This window comes from Perognathus longimembris, chromosome 6 (genome assembly GCF_023159225.1).
Source record: "Perognathus longimembris pacificus isolate PPM17 chromosome 6, ASM2315922v1, whole genome shotgun sequence".
Lineage (NCBI taxonomy): Eukaryota > Metazoa > Chordata > Mammalia > Rodentia > Heteromyidae > Perognathus > Perognathus longimembris.
The window spans coordinates 47907351-47930158 of record NC_063166.1 but is presented as its reverse complement, the minus strand read 5'-3'; the positions used below and the strand labels follow the sequence as shown (position 1 = coordinate 47930158).

Here is a 22808-nt window from a genome sequence, read left to right as displayed (position 1 = left end):
CATAGGTTTTATAAGGCATTTGGCCTTTTGAGATTATGAGATGCTCCATTCATATAATTAACACTGTGAGGTTAATTTAGTCCATTTCTTCCATGCTTCCTAAGATAACCAGATACTCATCAGTGTCATGAAGATGAAATCCTTTCACCACAATAGTTTGCTTCTTTCTTTTTTGCCTGTTATGTAGATTTCAGAAATCAGGCTCCTCAAAGGAATTACTAAGAAGTTATTTATTTGGCATATGTCGGGATCTGAACAATCCCTTTCTCCCCGATCTCCCCGGGAGAATGGTGAACCCCAAAATCTATGAAAGAGCACTCGGCCTTGCCTTCCGCCGGCAGAAGGCCAAAGGCGTACTCTCATGGACTTGCGCTAAGTTGAGGAAAGGTTGCTGAAGCCTCCCCTCCCCCCAGTCCCCTCACATGTTACCAAGAGCAGGGGCAAAAAGGAAGGCATCAGGGACATGCTGCTATGGTGGGATGCGTCTCAAAAACTTTAATAGGGAAAGGCCCTTATATAGAGGCAATGGCGGGAAAGAAAGGGGGCTGGCCAAAGGGCCAGTCATAGGCTAAGGACCATGTCCATCAAGTGATAACACGAAACTTCCTTTGTGGGTGGGACAACCCATCATGGTGGCACACACGTGTTCGCCTCCCAGGGGTGGAGGCTTTCTTTTCCGGTTGAGACCAGAAGGTGGGAGGGACTTCCTCCCACACTACCCCAGAGCTGGCGGGGAAGGGCAGCGTCTTGGGAGCTCTGTGCCCTTCCCCCTTCATGGCCGAAACTGAATCCCCAACATCTCCCCCCTTTTGTTTTTTCAATGAGCAGGGGATGCTGTAAACACATGGCATGTGTGGGCATAGGGCAAATGCTGACATAAGATCTGTAGGGCCCCTTCCACAAAACTGGGGTGAGGGGTAGGTAAGGGTCCATCCATCTGGCTTTGTCCAGAAGTTGGAATCCTCAGCTGGTTTCTGCCAAGTGCAGGAAGGTGCAAACATCAGCCCTCTTTTGGTGGTGAGGTAGAAGCTGAAACTGGCATTCCTGGCAGTTCACAGTAGCTGATAACTCAAACATAAGTGATTAGTAACATTCTTTTATATAAACATTGAAGCCAAGGTGCTAAACCTTTGCGTTTACTTTTTTAAACATTTCTATCATAAAACATTGGGGTTGAGTGTCAATACCCTCAGCTCCTATTTTCTTTCCCCCGAGACTCCCCAAGTCTAGCAGCAGGGGGAGAGGAAAGGAAGAAGCATGGTGCAAAATTCCTTTAGTTTCTTTGTGTGACGCTGTAGGCAGTATTGCCACGGCAAAACATTGAGCCATGAGACCCTCAAGAAGGAATCTAGAAAGCAAACAAGGAAAGGAAGCTTGGTTGCCTCCTACTGTATGCAGTCCTACTTTCCATATTTCCATGGGAGACCAGAAGTCCAACATGGTCCTCCTTTTCCTGGAGAGAACAAGAAAACATTTCTCCAGAGCGGGTGCTCTGGGTTTAATTTTCCAATCTGGAAAAACACATATACAGTACTCCATCCCACACTGATTCGGGATGATTTAAAATTTCCTAATAATTAACATAAGCATAACTATCCTTAATTAATCCTAGGGAATCCCCCCCCCCTTTTTTTTTTTAAATTATGACACTGGCGGCCACCAGGCAGGGAGTACGGGTGAAGGTCTCTTCTTCTGTAGCTACTTCCTGCTGTCAAGGGGGGCGACGTAAATCAAGGGCCCCTGGTCAGCCTGGCACCATCCAGTGTGGCTGGCAAAAGTTCCCATCATTACCATGAGAATGGTCACTGGGGCCAGAGAGCGCTATGGTTTTCTCTAGCCCCTCCTGTATTTTGGGCATACCCAGAAGTTTCCAAGGCTGGTGCCTCCAGGGTTCAGGTCTGTGTTAGGGTGACGGCTATGAACGGCAAATTCCCAATTGGTGATCTCAGCAAGAGATGCTATTCTGTCAAAAGACACTTTTGAAAAGGTCAGGCAAAGTATTGACAAGTTCTCAGAGCTGGTTGGCATGAATGGCATAGAACACACCCTGGGCATAAGCCAGGAACGGTTCCTTTTGGAGCATAAACCCAATTGTAAAGTGAACAGGTAAGGAGAAATGACTGAAAGGAGTGTTTAATGATAGAAAACTGGTTTGGCATAGCCAGTCAGAGGCAAAAAAAAAAAAAAAAATATATATATATATATATATATATATATATATATACACCTATATACAACTGGCCGAAAAGAAGAAAATGGACAGGAATTATCTCTCTCGATTTCCCGGCTCTGATCCATTTTGAAAGGGTGAAACAAGGCAGCTCCCTTTAGGATAATATGGCACCATTCTCCTCTCACTCCACTCCACCTTTCCGTCTCCTGGACTGGCTAAGTCCCAGGAATTTCAACGTTTGTGGCTGGAATTGCATTTTCCCATCCGTATTTGAACTCGGGGCCTGAGCACTGTCCCTGAGCACTTTTGTTCAAAGCTAGTGCTCTACCACTTGAGTCACGATGCTGCTTCAGCCTTCTGCTCGTTCTCTGTGGTTGAGCTCTCAATCTGGCTTTTTGCTGTTTAACTGGGAGGTGGGATTTTTGAGAGATTTTTTTCCTTTTGCCCGGGCTGGCTTTGAACTATCCAAGGAGTCTTAGTCATACATGCCCTTTTTTTATCTCCAATTGAGCAACAAGGAAAAAACAACAGAGATAATCCATTTGTAACTCGTTGAGAACTGACCAAAAACTGCTTGTTAAGGTTTTGCTATAACGCTTAGAGAACATGAGATTTATATGCCATCAACTTGAATCACGCCATTTAATCCCACTGGCAAGTGAAAGAGAACACAGATAAATGACAACCAAGGGCAAAGGGTTAAAGCAGTGTGGAATCCTCAGTCCCGGCAGTGGCTGCGTCCCTCATCCCAATTTGGCAAGTTTCATGCCATGCGATGGAGAAATCTAGGCAAGGCTGCAGTGGCATCTCTGGATAGACTGTCACATCTCGCTCTGGGTTGCCTGCAAAATTTCTATATAGATTGGTTAGGGTGTTTAAAATTTTTTTCCAGCATTTCTGGCTCTGGTAGACTGATGCCCTTCTGGTTTAAGCAGGGTGAGGTTAATTTAGTCCATTTCTTCCATGCTTCCTAAGATAACCAGATACTCATCAGTGTCATGAAGATGAAATCCTTTCACCACAATAGTTTGCTTCTTTCTTTTTTGCCTGTTATGTAGATTTCAGAAATCAGGCTCCTCAAAGGAATTACTAAGAAGTTATTTATTTGGCATATATAAAGACTATTAAAAATTCTAAGAATTGAGTTTCTGTTCCTAATAATCCTTGTTTGAAATGCAAACTGGACTTCCTAGCAGGCCGGGAAATTCAGACCCCGGAAAGAGAGATGCAGTGATAGGGTGGGATACCCCTGCAAGGCAAGGCTCAAGTGGAAGCGTGCCAGCTGCGGATGGAAAAAGCCCAGTGAGAGTTTGAGGCCCAGAGTTCAAGCCCCAGTACTAGAATATAGCTCAAAAAATAAACTATTCATGTAAAAGATCCTGTAACCTAACATGTACAAGTACGACTCTTGGGAAGGAAGCTTAACTGCCTATCAGTTTACTTTCTGGTTTTAGTTTTTGAGTCTGGTGCTCTTTAAACCAGGCTTTTAAGACCCCAGGCCCAAAGTCCAGGAATCCCAAGTTAGGTTTAGCCACTTGTCCCCATATGCCAAATAAACAGACATGATGAAGGGCAGAGAAAGGAGATTTATTATATGACAGTCATGCAAAAGCAGCATTTCAATAATCGTCAGCTGTCTTCAAAGGTACAGACATTGGCTTCAGGTTAAACGTGAATAGCATATGAGAAAGGTATGTATAGTTAAGACAGTCCCAAGTCACACTTATGGCCTGGTTGACATAGTGTCCAGTCTGTCTCTGGGATGTTCTGGGACAGAAACGGAAGAAGTTGCCTGGCCAGAGGCCTCCTGTGGTTTTGGCTGCTTCCTTTAAGATGATATAAAGGCATTGCCTTTTGAGGGGTAGTTTGCCTTCCATCAGAAAATGCTTACCGGTGAATTTGGGAGTCCAAGGTGATTGCAACGTGACTATAGCATAGATTAGCTCCCATCAAAAGGCACAGATAGAAAGTTGGGGGACTTCTAGTTCATTCACAGGGCCCAACAAAAACACCTTTTATGTGGTATCTCAAACTTTTAGCACTTGTTGAAAATAATATAATTTCCTTTTCTCCTCATTTATCCTGTCTCATATGGGTGCTGGGGTTACAGGAGTGCATCACTGAGCTCATCCCTCCCCCTTTTTTTCCTTTTGAAGCTCTCTTTGTAATCTATTTCCCAGAAGAGTATGTGTATTCACAGGCAACAATCATTTTTATGACCGCTCCAAAAATTCTCAGTCATACTCAGATTGCTTCAGCATCCCTAGCCTCCAGCCAAGCCAGACCCCCATCCCTGAAGTCAGTGACTGGCTGGCTCCAGAATCCCTGAGATATGTGGTACATTAGGCTATATAGTGAAATAGGAGTGAATTACAGAGTGAAGCAAGCAAGGGTAGAAGGCAGACTTCGTGTCTGCAGCTGGGTTAGAATCTAGGTGAGGTAATTTTGGAAATACCACACCAGGAAAATGACTACATTTTGGACTGGTTTTTGTTGTTTGCTTGTAGTTTTGTAGTGTTTGTAGGTTTATCAGTCCATTGCACTGAGAGGGGAACATCCCAAGAACAAAGGAAAGAACAGAGTTCTGACTGCAATGGGAGAGGGTGGAGCTGAGAAGAAACTCACCGGATGCAGCCCTGTGTGCAGAGATCCAGCAGGTGTGGTCTACAGAGGAAGCAATGTTCAGCCACCACACCTGAAGCTGCTGGGGTGGAGGTGGAGGAGACTGCCATCTATCAAAGGGACTGAGCTGCTGGGGTCAGACGGCTGATTCCTTCCTACTCTACTGTCACTGTGTGCTGGGGTTACAGGAATGCATCACGAAACCCACCCATTTCTTTTGAACCAGTGTGTACTGGTGTGTGGTTTAGGAAGCAGCATTTCTCAATGAGGACGCTGTGGTCACTCAGACGAGGGGTGGTGATGATACTTGGTAATGGCCTTAGTGCACCCTCATGCTCCTGTCTACTTGCTGCTGGTTATCCCCAAGTCTGTCACCCAGGTCCGGACCGGCAGGCAGATTTCATTTTCCTAAGTAGTATTTTTAGAGTTCATCCCCCACCTCAACTCAAGGTACTGGGTCCACCAGGCGGTGGAGGCTAATGTTCACCAGGATTCTGTCACACCTCTCACCCAGGGCGTGCTTAGGGACATCCGGTGACCTTGTGCTGGGTGAAGGCCTCTAGAAACTCCAGGAAGTCCCTGGACAGTAAGTAGGGCTCCTCTCCTAGACTACCTCAGGAGCAGCCTGGAGTGGCTTCCCACTTTTGTCCCATCAAGATAAATGTGAGTGAAGGCGGGGCGGGGAAGGGAGGGAGGGAGAGGGGGAGGAGTCATTTCAGATTCCCATTTAGTCCTCATCTTGCTCTAGTCCAGGGTTAAAGCCCATCCTGGGGGCACCGCCTTCTAGGCAGCTGGAAGCCCCGCCCACACCCTTGTCCCCACCTCCACCCCAGCGATCACGGGCTCTCCCCCGCCGCGTGGCCCCGCCCTCTGCGCAGTACGCAGGCGCGGCCGGGACCAGCCGGCAGACACCGCAGTCTCGGGCGCCAGAGACACCGCAGCATCCGTGGTGAAGGCGGCTCCCCTCTGGTTTCTTCGTCCACGCTGGTAGTCTTCCACCTCGGCCAGCTTGATGGCGAAGCCGCTAACGGACATGGAGAGACGGAGGCAGATCAGTGTGCGCGGCCTCGCGGGGCTGGGCGACGTGGCCGAGGTGCGGAAGACTTTCAACCGGCACCTGCACTTCACGCTGGTCAAGGACCGCAACGTGGCCACACCCCGCGACTACTTCTTCGCGCTGGCGCACACGGTGCGCGACCACCTGGTGGGCCGCTGGATCCGCACGCAGCAGCACTACTACGAGCGCGACCCCAAGGTGAGGCGGCCGCGCTTCCCGGGCCGGCGGCCGCGTCGCCCGGGGAGGGCATCCCGCCGCGCCGCCGCCCCGCCCCTCCACAGGGCAGCGCCGGCTCCCCGCCCTCGCGAGCCTCGGCCTTCACTCGGTGAAGCGGCGCATGGCGATGCGGCCTCCCGGAGAGACACACACGTCTGCGCGCGGGCTGGGGCGCTGGGCTGACCAGAGTACACTCCCCCCCCCCCGCGCTGCTTCTCCCTCTCCCGTTCCCGCATACCCACCGCCCTCCTCGTCCCTCGGAGATTAGCGTTGGGCGGGCACCTCACCTCCTCCACCGCATTTCCCCGGGGGATCAGCCGGCCAGGTCCCCTGTCCCGCTTCATGCCCTGCCGGCGCCTCCCCGGAGTCCGTGGCACAACCGTGGCAAGTCCGCGGGACCTTTCCGCTAGGAGCTCGCGCCTGCCGTGGGGAGGGTCTGCCTTCACCGCAAATCCCGAGGCTGTGGTCCCCGTGGAACGTACTCGCAAGTTTTTAGCTGTGCGTTCGCGGTGGGGATGGCCGCGCTGTTGATGCTTTCTTCCTCCCTCCCCACCTTTCTGTTTTTCCTAGGCAGCAAGTGGGGAAGAGGGGGTGTGGAACTAGGCCTCTTAGTTTTGAGTTGAAAGTTGGTGAGATCGGCAGTCTGCAGGGAATTATGGGGTTTGGTTTTGTTTTGTTCTTGGCAAGCCTGATGAGAAGAAAATCTTTGTGATGCTTGCTTAAAGTGAGAGAGGTCCAAAGCTCAGAGATGGAACTGCCTGTTGTTGTTTTTGAGGTTCTTACACTGTCACTGAGAACTTTTCTTGGGTTAAAGTTGCTGTAGTAATTGTTAACTTTTTATAGTTTGCAAATTTTGTTTGCAATAGAAAACTGCAAAGTGCATTGAAGACAGTTTCTGATACTCCTCATTATTTTCAAACCATGTTAAAATAATGTATCTTTCCAGCTCTTTCTCAGGCCTTAAATATCACACGTGTATCTTCCTATGATGCATGGTGTTGTGGTTTCTGTTCATAAACATGTGACTTTTTCATTTAAAAACCAAGTCAGTCTTGTTTTTAGTTTGTTGGGTGTATAATAGTCTTGGATAGCCTCCTGTTGTCGTTTGTTTTGCTCTTGACCATAGAGAATGTGTCTCTCTTAGATTAAGGTAGAGTCGAAACTGGAGAGGAAAAAGACCCTCTTGCAGGTATGCACAGGGGAGTTGCTTTGTTGATGGTATTTTATGGTATTTTTGTAGGGCATTAAGGTATGTTTGGTACTTGCCAAGAGTAAGATTGATTGCCTTTCCAAACTTCTTGGGGCTTTCTTTGTTGTTTTTTTCTTCCCTAAAATAAAGACAGTAACAGGGACAGATTTTTTAGCATATCAATTAGGCTTCTTCATATTCAGTATGCAAGACAGCTTAGGGAGAAGTGGCTCCAAACGGCTAAAACAGGTTATTAAAACAACAGTTTAGGATGACTGCCAGGGAAAAAGGCCAAGCAGCAGTGACCTCCCCAGAATTCTCTGCTAATGGACGAGCTCTGATAAACAGATTCATTTGAATTGTCTAAGCATCGGATGACAAGTACAGAGCTTTGCTTGCACATTCAAGGTCATTGCCCAGGAGCCAGAGGACATCTTAGAGCTCCTGTAGTGATGGGCCAGGGATTAAGGAAGTGACCTTCACAGGCAGAATCAGCTCCTCTATCAGAACAGGTTTCCCTATCCTCAGTAAGAGGTCTGTCTTGATTGTCTATTGCTGTGGCTGTTGGTGGAAATCTAGAATTTCTATGTTTGCTTAGCAAGGGGCCTAAAACTAGCCTGCAAAGCTTATTAGGGTAATAGGCTCCCCCAAAAAACCTGTACAGCCCTCCCTCCCACTAGCCTGAGACTCAGCCCCAGGGACTTGTAGCAGAACATTTCAGACTGTACCACTGCAGTGTTACATTTGATCAAACAAGGCTTTTTATTATTTTTATCTTTTTTTTTTTTTTTTTTTTTTTTGGCCAGTCCTGGGCCTTGGACTCAGGGCCTGAGCACTGTCCCTGGCTTCTTCCCGCTCAAGGCTAGCACTCTGCCACTTGAGCCACAGCGCCGCTTCTGGCCGTTTTCTGCATATGTGGTGCTGGGGAATCGAACCTAGGGCCTCGTGTATCCGAGGCAGGCACTCTTGCCACTAGGCTATATCCCCAGCCCTATTATTTTTATCTTTAAAAATTATGATTACTGGAGGGGAAACAAGAAAATAAATAAGCATGTAGGAAAAGTTCATCTCACCCCTTAGTAATAACGTAAATGCTCTAACTATTTTGTGTTCTCCATATTTTTTTCAGGCAGTACTGGTGTTTGAACTCAGGACCTTGTACTTAGTAGGAGGACACTCTATACTGATAGTAACACTGGTTTTCAATCACATAAACTCATACTGATTTGAACCTATTGTTTCATAACTCCTTTAGTTCTTGTTTTTAGTAACGGCAGAAGTAAACTTCAGAGCATAGAGGAAGATTTTTGTATTGTTTTGGAGGCAAGATTGCTATGTAACCAAGGCTGACCATGAACTTACAGTCCTGCCTCAATTTTAGATTGCAGAGATTTGCACCACCTTTCAGAAATTTTTTTTTAAGCAACTCAGCTGGCAAATCAACAAGTCAAAATTTTGGCTAAAAAATGAGAGCTCTGAGCCAGATCTGAGGATTTGAGAATAGTGATTCAAAGCTAGCCTAGTCAGGAAAGTCCAGGAGACTCTTATTTCCAGTGAAACACCAAAAAAAGCCCAAAGTGAAGCTGTTGCTCAAGTGGTAGAGTGCTGACCTTGAGCAAAACAGGTCAGGGACAGCGCTCAGGCCCTGAGTTCAAACCCTGGGACTGGAAGGGGAGGGGAAAAAACAAGTCTATACTTGGTAAGAGGCAGCACTTGTAGACTGGTCTGAAGTCTGGTCTGAAATGGTAGTCCCTGGAACTCCACACAGCTCAGAGGTGAAAGAGCTAGGAGGCAAACTCCTTTTACAATTCTTTTTTTCTGGTGCTGGTGATTGAACCTGGGACCTTGCATGTACATGGTATGTGCTTTACCACTGATTTACACCTTTAACCTCAAGCTCCTTTTAGTCTTGATTTTACCACTTATTTGCTGCCACTGTGGATTTGAGTGGACTTCTTTTTTTTTTTTTTAACAAGTTCTCCTTTTGTAGCTCATGTTAGCCTGGAACTCACTGTGTATCCCAGGCTGGCTTTGAACATTCAACCATCCTCCTTCTACTTTCCAAGTGCTGGAATTACAGGTATGTAACATCATACCTAGTTGGGTATATTTCTTTGCCTCAGATTTTTTTCTTATTTCTTTTTGTGTCACACAATAAAGCAATTTATGAATAAAATGCATGTTTATCAATGATACCTCTTTCAGCATTCTCATTCACCCCTCCCAACCCACAGATTTTTTTTCTCAATATTTAAAATGAAAGGAGTTAAGCTACATCTGTTTGAGATTTCTGATCCTCTGACCTGTTACATTTTTGTGTTGCTCATAAAATGTTTCCAGTTTAAGTTGACTTTCTATCTTTATCTGTAAACAATTTGTTACATCTTGCTTAGCAAGGTAGTGTAACAAAAGGTTTGGAGCACTAAAGGCCTCACAGAGAAAGCTGGGATGAGACAGGAAGAGTAGTATATGCAAGGTCAGGATACACAATGCAGCCATGGCTACCAAAGCAAATGGCAGATGGTGCCCATTTATGGGAGTAGTCAGATCCCACTGGCACCTCTGGAATGCATAGGTGCTCACTTTCTTCCTGAGGTCTTTGTAAACCTGATCTCATACGAAGTGGCCACTGATCCGCCATACCTTTGCAGTGGATTTGTTGGTCAGTTATAACTTGGATCTATAAACTCAGCCTGAGTAGTAATAGATTAAGGAAAAGCAGCTCTACCACAGGGCTCAAAGCACTTGGTGTCTTAGATATTTCTAATAAGATAATCACAATGAATATGACTAGTTTTACAGCCTAGATGGGCCCAGGAGCTAAAGGAAGATAATCTAGAACAGTATTTTATAGCCACAGCTGTTCCAGGATCAGCTCTTGAGATTTTCTTTTATCCAGTCAGTAGTAGGACCAGCTTCTTGAAGCTTTTTAAAATTCCTTCTTAATGTGATATATTTCCCCTTGTAGGGTTGATGTTGACCTTGAGTCCTGTGAGTAGGCTTCCCTGACAGCAGATTACTGCCCATCATTCTGGATGTTTCTGTGGAGATGTTTTGAGGGTATATGTATATGATTTTTTAAATTGAAAATTGGTTGCCACTGACTGGCTGTACTACAATTCAGTTTTCTTGACTGTCCACATGGAGTTAGCATTAGACACCACAAAACTGGTTCCACTTAGATGCCAGTCACAAACTAGAGCCTCCATTCTGGAGTTTTTCAATTATCTAGGACTGCTCACAAAACTTAGAGAAGTGCCTTATATTTATTAGACTGTTATGAAGTGTACAACTTAGGAACAGCATAGAAAGGCACAAGGCAGGGGCTGAAGCAGGGTTTAGAGCTTCCTTGCTCTGAAGGTGTCCCTTGACATGGTCATTAACCTGGAAGCTATCCTCTGGGACACCTTCCGTTGGGATAATATAGAGGGTTCGTCTCTTTGCAAAGATTAAACCATTGGCCATGAGTGATTGATTTGGCCTTCAGCTCCAGTCTTAAACAAGATTGATTTGATCTTTAGCTGTTGATGATTAATATGATTCTCCCCTTCTGGGAGGGTGTCAGGTGATCCCAATCCAGGATTCATTCCCTTAATCAAATCACCTGACCAGTTACCCTGGCAAGCATCATCTATTGTAACATACCCAGTTCTATGTGTGTGTATACTGAAGCTTGAACTGAGGGTCTCAAGCTCTCACTTGGCCTTTTCAATCACAGATGGAGCACTGCCACTTGAACCATGCCTAGATATACTCCTGGAGATAAGAGAGTCTTGGATTTGTCTGTTCCTGCTGGCTTCGAACCTCAATCTTCAGATCCTAGCCTCCTGAGTAGCTAGGATTACAGATGTGAGCCACTGGTATCTGGCACTTCTTTGTATCAAGTCAAGTGTAGTAGAATAACAAGACACTCCTCTTTTAATTCTTTTTTTTTTTTTTTTAAGACAGAGTCTTCTTGCCATGTAACCCTGGCTGGCCTAGGTGAGGCGGGCAGTCCCTGCTAACTCCAGTCCCTGCTGGAATCACAGGTGTGTACCACACCTAGCAACACTCCTTTCACTTTTCCTGTTCTTATTACTCAGGAAAAAAATGACAGGGGTTTTAGGAGCTCTGACCAAGAAGACTAAGAGAGAGAGAGAGAGAGAGAGAGAGAGAGAGAGAGAGAGAGAGAGAGAGAGAGAGCTCGCATGCGCATGCGCCTGTCTTCATTCTCTTCTCTTACAATATCACAGCCTCCCATTGGTTAAAGGCCTCATAAAAAAATTCTACCAACCAGCCACCTTGGGACTGTGACTCTGGTGGTCTGAACTGCCCCACACTAAAGGCTGAACTTGTGCCTAAGCAACCCATGAGCTGGTTTCTTCATTCAATTAATAGCTCTCATCTCTCTGTCCAGTGGAAAATCATGTCTAACACGTATCATATTTTTAAATGACTTTTTGTTTTGGCACTGGAGATAAAACCTTTAAGGCCTTGTGCTTGCTAAGCATGATATCTTTCATAATTTTTCAATTGTCTTGTATGCAGATATTTTTAAATGCACTGTAGAGTTGAATACAGCTCTTGGAAACAGCTGAGGTCAGATGACCATACTTGGGGTGATACAGGCCCCACAGGCCACAGTTGGCCTCTAAGGAAACTGACCTTTTCCTGGTTTGGTTTTATAGGTTCCAGGTATAGCTGCCTCCTTAAAGGAGCCCTACACAGTCACCAAAACATACAACAGATACAGCCATGTACACAGTAACTGAATCACATGACTTTTTGCAGATTTTGTTTTATATGATTACAGACTTTTAAAGGTTGCAAAAAAAGACAATTCTTCATTACTCATCCCCAAGACTTTCCAAATGGTGAATGTTTTAACATAATTGTTAGATTATCTTGTCTGTTGCTCTAGGTATAAATATATTTTTCCTCTGAACCATTTGAACACTTTGCAGCCATGATATCCTTTTACCCCTATAAACGCTTGTGTGTGTCCTGCAAATTGGGATCTTAGACAACCAGTATGTAATGTTGGGAGTTTAAACTTCGGGTATTCAACCTGACATGGTGCTGCCATCTACTCGTTCTGCAAAGCTTTACTAGCTGTCTGCCTTGGAGGAAAAACAAATAGGACCAGGAATGTGGTTCAAGTGCTCCAGTTCACTTCCCAGTTTTACCAAACAAACACAAACTCACAACAAACAAGATTTGTGTATTAACAACATAAAATGTAATGTCACAATTACTAAAGATACAAGTGCCAGCTCTGGTGGCTCATGCCTGTAATCCTAGCTGCTCAGAAGGCTGAGATCTGTGTATTGTGGTTTGAAGCCAGCTTAGGGAAGAAAGTCTGTGAGAAAACTGGAAATGGCACTATGGCTCAAAGTAGTGGAGTGCTAGCCTTGAGTGAAATAGCTCAGGGACAGTGCTCAGGCCCTGAGTTCAAGCACTATGACCAACAACCAAACAAAAGGAAGGGAGGAAGGAAGAAAGGAAGGAAGGAGTAAGAAACTTAAAAGAACGTTCTGTCTTTCAAATTATACTTAATTTTTTCTCGTTAAAAAGAGTAAGCTGGGGGCTGGGGATATAGCCTAGTGGCAAGAGTGCCTGCCTCGGATACACGAGGCCCTAGGTTCGATTCCCCAGCACCACATAAACAGAAAAGGCCGGAAGTGGTGCTGTGGCTCAAGTGGCAGAGTGCTAGCCTTGAGCGGGAAGAAGCCAGGGACAGTGCTCAGGCCCTGAGTCCAAGGCCCAGGACTGGCCAAAAAAAAAAAAAAAAAAAAGAGTAAGCTGGGCTGGGGATATAGCCTAGTGGCAAGAGTGCCTGCCTCGGATACACGAGGCCCTAGGTTTGATTCCCCAGCACCACATATACAGAAAACGGCCAGAAGCGGCGCTGTGGCTCAAGTGGCAGAGTGCTAGCCTTGAGCGGGAAGAAGCCAGGGACAGTGCTCAGGCCCTGAGTCCAAGGCCCAGGACTGGCCAAAAAAAAAAAAAATGAGTAAGCTGTCAGGCACTGGTGACTCTAGTCCTAGATGCTGAGGAAGAGGAGATTTGAGGGTTAATGGTTCAAAGTCTGAACATATGGTAGACTTTTGCCTCCAGTTGATCAGCAAAAACCTAGAAGTGGAGGTATGGTTCAAGTGGTAGAGTGCCAGGCCAGTGAGAGTGGAAGGCAATGAGGTGGGAGAATCACTACTGAGCCCAGGAGTTTCACACCTGGCTGTGCAATGTATCAAGACCCCATCTTAAAAAGAAAGACAAAATGGCCCAAAATGTTCTTAAGATGGGAGGCATCTGAATAACAGGCGATAAGATCTGGCTTTCCCCTGCTTTCTGCAGTGTGGAGTTCTTAGGGTACAGTGAGGTAAAGAAATAGCCCAGAAATGTAGAAAGGCAGTTGGCCAATAGTGTCTTTAACAAGATGCTATTGAGCAGGGGTGATACTGAGTATAGTTATAGCTGAGTGGTCTTTCTCAGCCTTCAAATACAGTAAAAAAAAAAAAAAAGTAAAGGAACATAATTCTGTTTAAAAAAATAATGACTAGTAAGTAGCTCACACCTGTAATCCTAGCTACACATGAAGCTGAGAACTGAGGTTTGAAGCCAGCTCAAGCAGAAAAGCCTATTGAGAGTCTTATTGCCAATTAACCACCAAAAAGTTGGAAGTGGAGCAGTATCTCAAGTGGTAGAGCTATCAGCCTTGAGCAAAAATACTTAAGAAAAGCACCCAGGCCCTGAGTTCATGCCCAATACCAACGTACACACACAAACTGACCAGAATCAGTTATATAATTTAACATGGTCCAGATCATATATTTCTAGTTGATTTGGCTCTTGCCAAATCTGTAAGAGAGAAGAATCTTGTATTAACATGTGACATTTATGAGCTCAACCACATGGAATGCCTTACAGTGGATTATGAGTGTCACGTCATAGATTCCAAATCTGTCTCTTGCAGAACTAAATGACTTCTAAGGTCCTTGTAAGTGATGAAGTTCCATTATACTGTGTTTCACATTTCTAAAGTAGACTAGGCACATAGTCCTATGTTCCAGTGCTAATTGCTGGAGCCTCCGTGGAAAGAAGATTGACAGTCTGTTGAGAACAAGTATCGAGTTTCTCATGGGAGGTCAAGTGTCTCTAACACTTACAACATGTTTTTGTATGAATTCACAGGCTGAAGTATGTAATCTTCGCATCCTATATAGCAAACACAGTACTGGTTTTATAGAGCTATTCCAAGCCACTCTGGGATGCTGCATGGTGGAGACCAGGACTGGTCAGGGAAGGCCAGGACAAGCCTTGTTGGGTAGTGTCTCTGCCCATAGTCTCCTGCCCAGTGTTTATTCTCTCACTGGGCCTTAGTTTGCTCAGGGCAATGTCTGAGATCATGTTCAGCTCATAGGAAGGAGGGGCAAGTATCTGAGGGGCAAGGAGCCTTCCCAGGGTCTGTTGGTGGTATGCCATGCTCCTTGACCTCGAAGCTGAATTGAGTCAGTAGTCTTTGTGTCTGTGCCATAGGAGCCATTGGTGGCATGAGAATCATCCTTTGCCCACTTAGCTATTGTTTTAGATGGACAGAACCAAATAGACAAGAGAGCTCACCTCAAAGCAGGCCTGCCTGAAGACTTCATCATCTTAGTGAAAGCAGTGACCAAGGCTTTGTCCTAAGGATTGGAAATCTTTTCTTTTCCACCAAAGTATTCAGACAGGTCTGTTAAACAGAAACTTCCATGAAAAACCTTTTCAGGAGACAGCAGTTGAGTCCCTAAACCCTCAGTTTCATTATGTAAAGAGCAACATAAGGCTCTAGGTATTGGTGTTAAACTCCACTTCTGAAGGGCCCTTTGACTCCTAAGATGTCTTTGGAAAAAGAGTTTGTACTGTTTGTATTGTTTTTCACCTGTTTGTCCCAGAGAGCCTCCTTTATTTTCTGTCATTTCCCCAGTATAAGCTTTGCATATAATAAAACCTAATTTAAAAAATAAAAACAAGCGATAGGGGTAGCTTAGTGTTAAGAGTACTTGCCTAGAATGTGCTAGGCCCTGGGTTCAAGCCCAAGATTTAGGGTGGGGGAAGGGGTAAGCAATCTCTAGGCTGTTTAATTATAGCTCCACTTCCTCCAGCTCTGGGGTTTAAAAATGAGAGAATTATATGCTTTACCACTGGAACCATGTCCCCAGTGCTTAGGCTGCTAAACACACTGTTGGAGGAAGGGACCTCACAAGAAAGGCCAAGAAAAGTAACATTAACAATTGTTGGAGGGGATGTGGCCAAAAGGGAACCCTACTTCATTGTTGGTAGGAATGTAATCTGGTTCAGCCACTCTGGCAAGCAGTATGGAGATTCCTCAGAAGGCTAAATATAGAACTCCCCTATGACCCAGCAGCCCCACTGTTGGGTATCTATCCAAAAGACCACAAACAAAATCACAGTAATGCCACCAGCACAACAATGTTCATCGCAGCACAATTTGTCATAGCGAGAATCTGGAACCAACCCAGATGCCCCTCAGTAGACGAATGGATCAGGAAAATGTGGTACATATACACAATGGAATTTTATGCCTCTATCAGAAAGAATGACATTGTCCCATTTGTAAGAAATTGAAGGACTTGGAAAAAATTATACTAAGTGAAGTGAGCCAGACCCAAAGAAACATGGACTCTATGGTCTCCCTTATTGGGAATAATTAGTACAGGTTTAGGCAAGTCATAGCAGAGCATCACAAGGCCCAATAGCTATACCCTTATGAACACCTAAGATGATGCTAAGTGAAATGAACTCCATGTTATGGAGACAATTGTTATATCACAGTTGTAACTACTTTCAACGTCCCATGTGTATCTGTAGCTTCTATTATTGATGATGTTCTTGTATCACCTTCCTGTGGTTGTACCTACACTATCTCTGTAATCTTATCTGAGTATATTGGAAACCGTGTATACTGGTATTGGAACTAGGAAATTGAAAGGGAATACCAAAATTGAGAGACACAGGGTAAAAAAAGACAAACAACTACAAAAGCAATACTTGCAAAACTGTTTGGTGTAAGTGAACTGAACACCTCAGGGGGGGAAAGGGTAAGGGGGAGGGGGGAGGGGGGTATGAGGGACAAGGTAACAAACAGTACAAGAAATGTATCCAATGCCTAACGTATGAAACTGTAACCTCTCTGTACATCAGTTTGATAATAAAATTTTGGAAAAAAAAAGAAAGGCCAATGGCCCCTTGCCGTGGGGTCCTGTTGTCATACCCAAGTTGAAGCAGATGAAGTAATTCACTAACCAGTGATTCCTGAGCAAGAAACCCTGGTGGTGGTTGGCCAGGAAGAGCTGGTGAGGTTGAGATTGTGCAGAGAAGCTAGCCAGCACCTGGGACTTCGTAGACCACCAGAGCTAGTCCTGGCTGTTCTTGGACAAGGCCTGTGCCCGCACATGCTATTTTCCAAGACTACTATCATACTAATTTATTAGGCTCTATCACTCTCCTTGAAATGCCAGCATGAAGAGGGGAGCCAACACCAAATGAGGCCAACCCTGGCTCCCTGTAAATCCTGGGGTGGCTGCGATATCCACTGAGAGTGAGCCAGTTGCCCTGGTTCCCCAGGTGGCCAGGGCAGGCAGACTACTACAGGCAGATAGGCTACTGCCTGTCAAAGTCAAGTCAGGCTGGGAATATGGCTTAGTGGTAGAGTGCTCACCTAGCATGCATAAAGCCCTGGGTTCGATTCCTCAATACCACATAAACAGAAAAGGCTGGAAGGGGCATTGTGGCTCAAGTGGTAGAGTGCTAGCCTTGAGCACAGAGAAGCACAGGGACAAAACCCAGGACTGCGTTCAAGCCCTAGGACTGGCAAAAAACAAAACAAAACAAAACCCAAAACCTCAAGTCTGTATTTTGTTGGGTAACCCCTCAGGCATGCCTCTTTCAGTTTCTAGTCTAAACTGTCTTTAGGATACTAGAAATAACAAAGTCCAACAACTGATGAAATATGGAACTTTTTATAGCAAGATATAGAAAACCCCAAACAACATAACATCTTGTAGTCCTGAAGTCCAGTGCTCAAAGCTGAGCAGAACCTGTAGCAGTGCTTGGCCTGTTGCTTGCTCTATGTCTTCAATGGATGGATAGCATTCAGCATCCTTTGATAGACAGATACTATTCAGCAGACCCTGGGGACAACACTGCTGCTCTGCTTACACATACAGCACTGCTTAGGAGGTTGCGTGGTATTAAATTTAGGAAAATGAAAAAGAACTGAATGTTTTGAGCCTTAAGCCCAACTTTTTATGCCTTAGTGACTAGTCCTTATAAGTACTGGTAATCATACTCTTGGAAATCAACTGTTAGACTTTACTTTTCCTAGTGCTAGATAAAAGTTAGACATTTTGAGCTGGGCGCTGGTGGTGCACGCCTGTAATCCTAGCTACTCAGGAGGCTGAGATCTGAGGATTGCACTTCAAAGGCAGCCCCTGCAGGAAAGTCTATAAGATTCCTATCTCCAATAAACTATTCAGAAAAAGCTGCAAGTAGTGCTGTGGCTCAAGTGATAGAGTGCTAGCCTTGAGCAAAAGAAGCTCAGGGATAGTACCTAGACCTTGAATTCAAGCCCAGGAAGGGGGTGAGGGGTGGAAGTGGACATTTTGAAAGATTAAGCTGTTACAGCTTTTAAATACACACTTTTAGGAAAAGGCAAAATCAAAACATTTGACCATATTTCTGAGTGGTTAACTGTTCAAAAAACTTCTTGGGAAGAATTCCAAGATAAATGGGTAAATAAACAGGTCTCATATGTTAGAAATTCCCCTCTCCTGGGCTTTCACTTGCCCCAGTTTCCACTACCCATGGTCATGGTCAGTTCAGTGAGAAATTCCAGATATTTTATGTAAATCCATATGTTTTAGATTGTATGTTATTCACAGTACTGTGATACCATCTTGCACAAATCCAATTTTGCTTGAGTCAAGAGTCATTTCTGTGCTCAGCAGGTGCATACCAGGTGCACCATTAGTCATGTGCTCCTTTCACTTGTCATACTGTCTCCTGCAGTATTGCAGTGCTTGTATTCAAGGAAGTTTTCTTTTACATAACTATGGCCCCAAAGCACAAAAGTAGTAATGCTGGATATCTGATATGTCAGAGCTATAAAGTGCTTCTTTTAAGTGAAAAGGTAAAAAGTTCTTGATTTTAGAAAAGAAAAAAGTTACACATTGAGGTTGCTGAGGTCTACAGGACAGTAAGCTTTTTTTGAAGTCCGCAAACTTTCATTGTAGCATATTGTTATGTATTATTTTCAAATAGTATTATCCTCCTTTCTAAGTATTGCTGTTTATCCATTACTGTGTTGAATTTATAAATTAAAATATTACCACTGGTGTATATATGTAGGAAAAATAACTAAATATATTCTAGCTGAGTATTCCTATCTGAAATGCATGGGGCCAGAAGTGATTTCAAATTTGAGAGTTTGGAATATTTGTGTACTTCATCATTCCAGAAGTTTTCATGTGGGCTGGGAGTATGGCTTAGTGGTAGAGTGCTTGCCTTGCATGCATGAAGCCCTGAGTTTGATTCCTCTGCACCACATAAACAGAAAAGGCCGGAAGTGGTGCTGTGGCTCAAGTGGTAGAGTGCTAGCCTTGAGCAAAAAGAAGCCAGGGACAGTGCTTAGGTCCTGAGTCCAAGCCCTAGGACTGGCAAAAAAAAAAAAAAATAAATAAAAAAAATAAAAATAAAAATAAAAAAAAGTTTTCAGGTGAGCGATGTTCAGCCTGTGTAGGACTTGGTACTATCTGCAATTTCAGATATCCTTGGGGGTTTTGGAATTGATCCCCCTGGATAAGTGAAGTACTAATACATAGAAAAAAGAAAATTACTGTGTGTAAACATTTAATTGGCAGTATTGTCTTAAGCAGCTGAGTTCTACTTGTCTTAGTATATTTTTCTATTTGTTAGCAAACCTGCCTGGACAATATTCATGCTTCCTTTTCACTATGTAAACCTCATAAAATAATAAGTTGGGTCAAGTGTAGTGTAAATACAGTGTAGGGTGAGTGAAGTCAGTGAGGAGCAATGGACTGTGTGAGCCATTACAACAGCAGGTGCACTTACAGGCTCTGTGAGGACATGCTAATTACTGTAATAGGATTTTGTAATTTCAAGGACATTGGAATTTGGGTAGAATTTTAGAAGACAAACATTCAAATGATCCAGAAAGGAAAACAAAGACTGAATTTCTTTTGTAATCCTGTCATTTTTTTTTGTCTTTTTGGGTAAGTATGTACTTATAAATTTTTTGGGCCCTTACATGTTGCTATGATTTGGTGCAAAGGGACAATGACCCAAGTGTAGAGCACTACCTGCTAGCAAACATGAGGCCCTGAGTTCAAACCACAGTAATTCCAAAAATCAAAAATAACCCATAATAACTTGAGCATGGTGGTGTGTGCTTGTGTTCTGAAAGACTTTGAAAGGTTGAGGCACAGTCCTGGAATTTCAAAGCAGCATAGATCTGGTCTGAGGAAAAAAAAAAAACAAAAATTGAAATGAAAACATACAATATGTGTTATATTAACATAATTATGAATAATAATTTTGTGAATACAATTTTTTCAGATTAAAAATTAGCATACAAGATATTCAAGGAGGGATTTCATTGTGACATTTCATGCATATATGCAGTGTATTCCAGCCAATCCTCATCACTTTCCCTTTACCCTGCCCCTCTTCTTAATTCTACTTTAAGAAGTTTCATTGTTCAGTTTTCATATTTGCTGACAAATGATTTCAACAGTATCCATCCTCTTTCACCCTAGTAAACCCAATTCCCCCTTACTAGTACCCTGTTTCTCTTTCCCCTCCTCCCAGTCCCCTAGAATTAACAGCTTTCATTGAAGTTCTTCATTCAGTTTTCATATATAGTTGCAGCGAATCTCAAAATTATTTATTTGCCTTCTCCTTAGACTCATTTCTGTTTGCCCACATAGCACACACCTACATATGAGTATTTTGTGTGTGTTTGTAAAACATGTATGCTCATGAATATTTAGTTCTAGCTTCTAAGTCTAGTTTCCACAAATGAAGGAAAACATACCTTATCTTGTGTGTGTGTGTGTGTGTGTGTGTGTGTATTGGCACTGGGACTTTAACTCAGGTTCTTACTTGTTTTTTGCTCAAGGCTGGCATTCTACCACTTGAACCATACTTCCACTTCTGGCTTTTTAATGATTAATTGGAGATAAATGTCTCTTGGATTTGGCTGGCTGGCTGACTGGCTTTGAACTTTTTCCATCCAGTCTCTGTCCTCCATAGCTAGAATTATAGGTATGAGCCACTAGCACTGGACCAATATCTTGTTTTTTGAATTTGGTCTATCTCACTCAATCTAAGGTATTTCATATTAATGATAATTTCATTAATATAATTAAACCTGAATCATTGTTTATTGTGTATTCATTATGTGACTATTGGTATTAATATTGAATTAATCTTGTATTCTACTTCTTTACTGAAATCACTTATTCTAAAAGCCTAAGTAAGCATGGCATAAACTGTGATGCTTTGTTGATTCCTTCTTGTCCTTTATGATCTTGATAGAGTTGATGAGTACTGGTTAGGTATTTTATAGCACATCCTTTATATTTGTCAAATGTTCTCATTATTCCTGTGGAGTTAGGGTAGGACAGACCCCAGAGTTCTTCCCACATCTCATCCCAGTACCTGATCAACATGGTTGGCTTTTCCACTGTGATGTTACCATAGCTCACTTTCCAGGCTGCCACTGTGGGGATAGGCAGAGTCTGGCCCACCCTCTAATGTGGGCAATTCAGCTAGGTATCAAGGAGTGAATGTTTGGCTATTTTTACAGTCACTGAAGAGATCAGGACAGATTTAGGGATACAGGGAGGCTATACAGGGGCTGTTACTCTTGTTGCTGTACCCACTGGCTTCAGTGTTCATCCTTGGCTCCCACTTCCCTTGGTTGTTACTGTGGGATTGAAGAGTGTTTTTTTATGTGTTTTGTTTTTTGTTGTTGTTGTTGTTCTGCTCATTTGTTTGTCAATTAGAGTTCTTCTGTAAAGGAGGTTTTTTCCACCCCCGTAGGCCTTGCCTTTGATGCCACAACAGGGAGAAGTAGAAACTGAGCCACAGATAGTTAGAACTAAATAAATACTCTTTTCCTAGGGCAGAAGGCAGTTTCTAGAGGAATAGCAAATGCCTTGAAAGGAATTGAGTGGGCAGTCCAGTTTTTAGGGGCATTCGTTAAGAGAATGTACTTTGGAATTCACAAGGTTGTCCTTGGCTCCCAGAACAGGCGGTGTTTGTGATTCTCTGCACCCACTGATGGGACTGAAGCAGAGAACAATGGAGTGTAACCAAAATCTGGTCTGGACTGTAGACAGACTTCAGTCTTTGCTCCTCACTTATTAGTTCAGTGTTTTCTGGTTGGCAGAATTTTGGGAAGCAGACAGGAAACAATTGTTTTTCTCTTCTGGGTGATCAGTCAGGTAGATAAGGGAACTCTACTGAAAGCTGCCCCTGTGCTGGGAGGGAGACACTGGGAGCTTGCCTCAGGCTTCTCAGCAAGTCTGAGCACAGGTCTGAGCTGCAATTGGAGCTCTTGGCTCAGCCCAGGAGCAGTCTGTGTGGCAGCAGTTATAGAGCACCTCACTTGGCACCTCATTTGGCATCTGCCCCTGCACAAAGCTAGTCCACTCAACTGCAGGCAAATATCAAACCTGTGCCTAGAGGAAATGGCGCCTCTATTTAGCCACCAGCATCTGCTGACTACACCTATTTTAAAAAATACTGTACAAGTGATGTACAGAGGGGTTACAGTTACATAAGTCAGGTAGGGAGTACATTTCCTTTTGAACAGTGTCACCTCCTTCATTTTCTCCCACTTTTCCCTCCTGTCCCCCTCCCCTCTGCACTGATGTTTATTGAATTAGTACTTCACATGTGTTTCAAAGTTGTGCTCAGGCTGGGTGGCACATGCCTGCAATATTAGCCACACTGGAGTCTTACATTAGGAGGATCAAAATGTAAGGCTAGTCTAGGTGAAGAAAAAGCCCAGTGAGACTCCATCTTGGTCAGTTGGTGATATGCACCTGTCATCACAGCTTTGTGGAAGGCATACATCAGTAGGAAGACTGCGGTCCAGGCCTGCCTGGGAAAAAATGGGAGACTATTGAAAAATAACTTTTAAAAAGGGCTGAGGGCATGATGCGAGTAGTAGTGTGCCTGCATAGAAAGCACAAGGCCCTGAGTTGAAATTTCAGTATTGCCAGGGGATGAGGGAGGACCTGTGCACTCCCTTGTTGTTGTTGTTGTTGTTGTTGCCCTACACATCAGGGAAATCTAGTGTATTTCCAGTGGGGACTTGGTCATAGGAAAGTGCTATGAATTTGAAGGGCCCAGGTGGGCTGCCCTCACAAGTGCAGGATCCGTGTGGGTTGATGGAAGGGGAAAAATCTTACCTGGGTGCCTTGTGAATTTGCTCACCACCCAGCCTTCCTGGTGTGGGAAATCTGAAAGTCTTCCCTTCCTTCCAC

At 44.2% G+C, this 22808-nt stretch overlaps 1 protein-coding gene across 1 annotated transcript in view; it reads left to right on the top strand.

Annotated features, from left to right (window-relative positions):
• The first annotated feature begins 5708 nt into the window (after window positions 1-5708).
• Pygb (glycogen phosphorylase B) overlaps window positions 5709-22808 on the top strand; it is a 47025-nt gene continuing 29925 nt past the window's right edge. Inside the window, exon 1 of the mRNA XM_048348682.1 lies at window positions 5709-6050. Within this exon, the coding sequence (XP_048204639.1) occupies window positions 5808-6050 (243 nt within the window). The 5' untranslated portion in view covers window positions 5709-5807. The remainder of the gene's footprint in view (window positions 6051-22808) is intronic.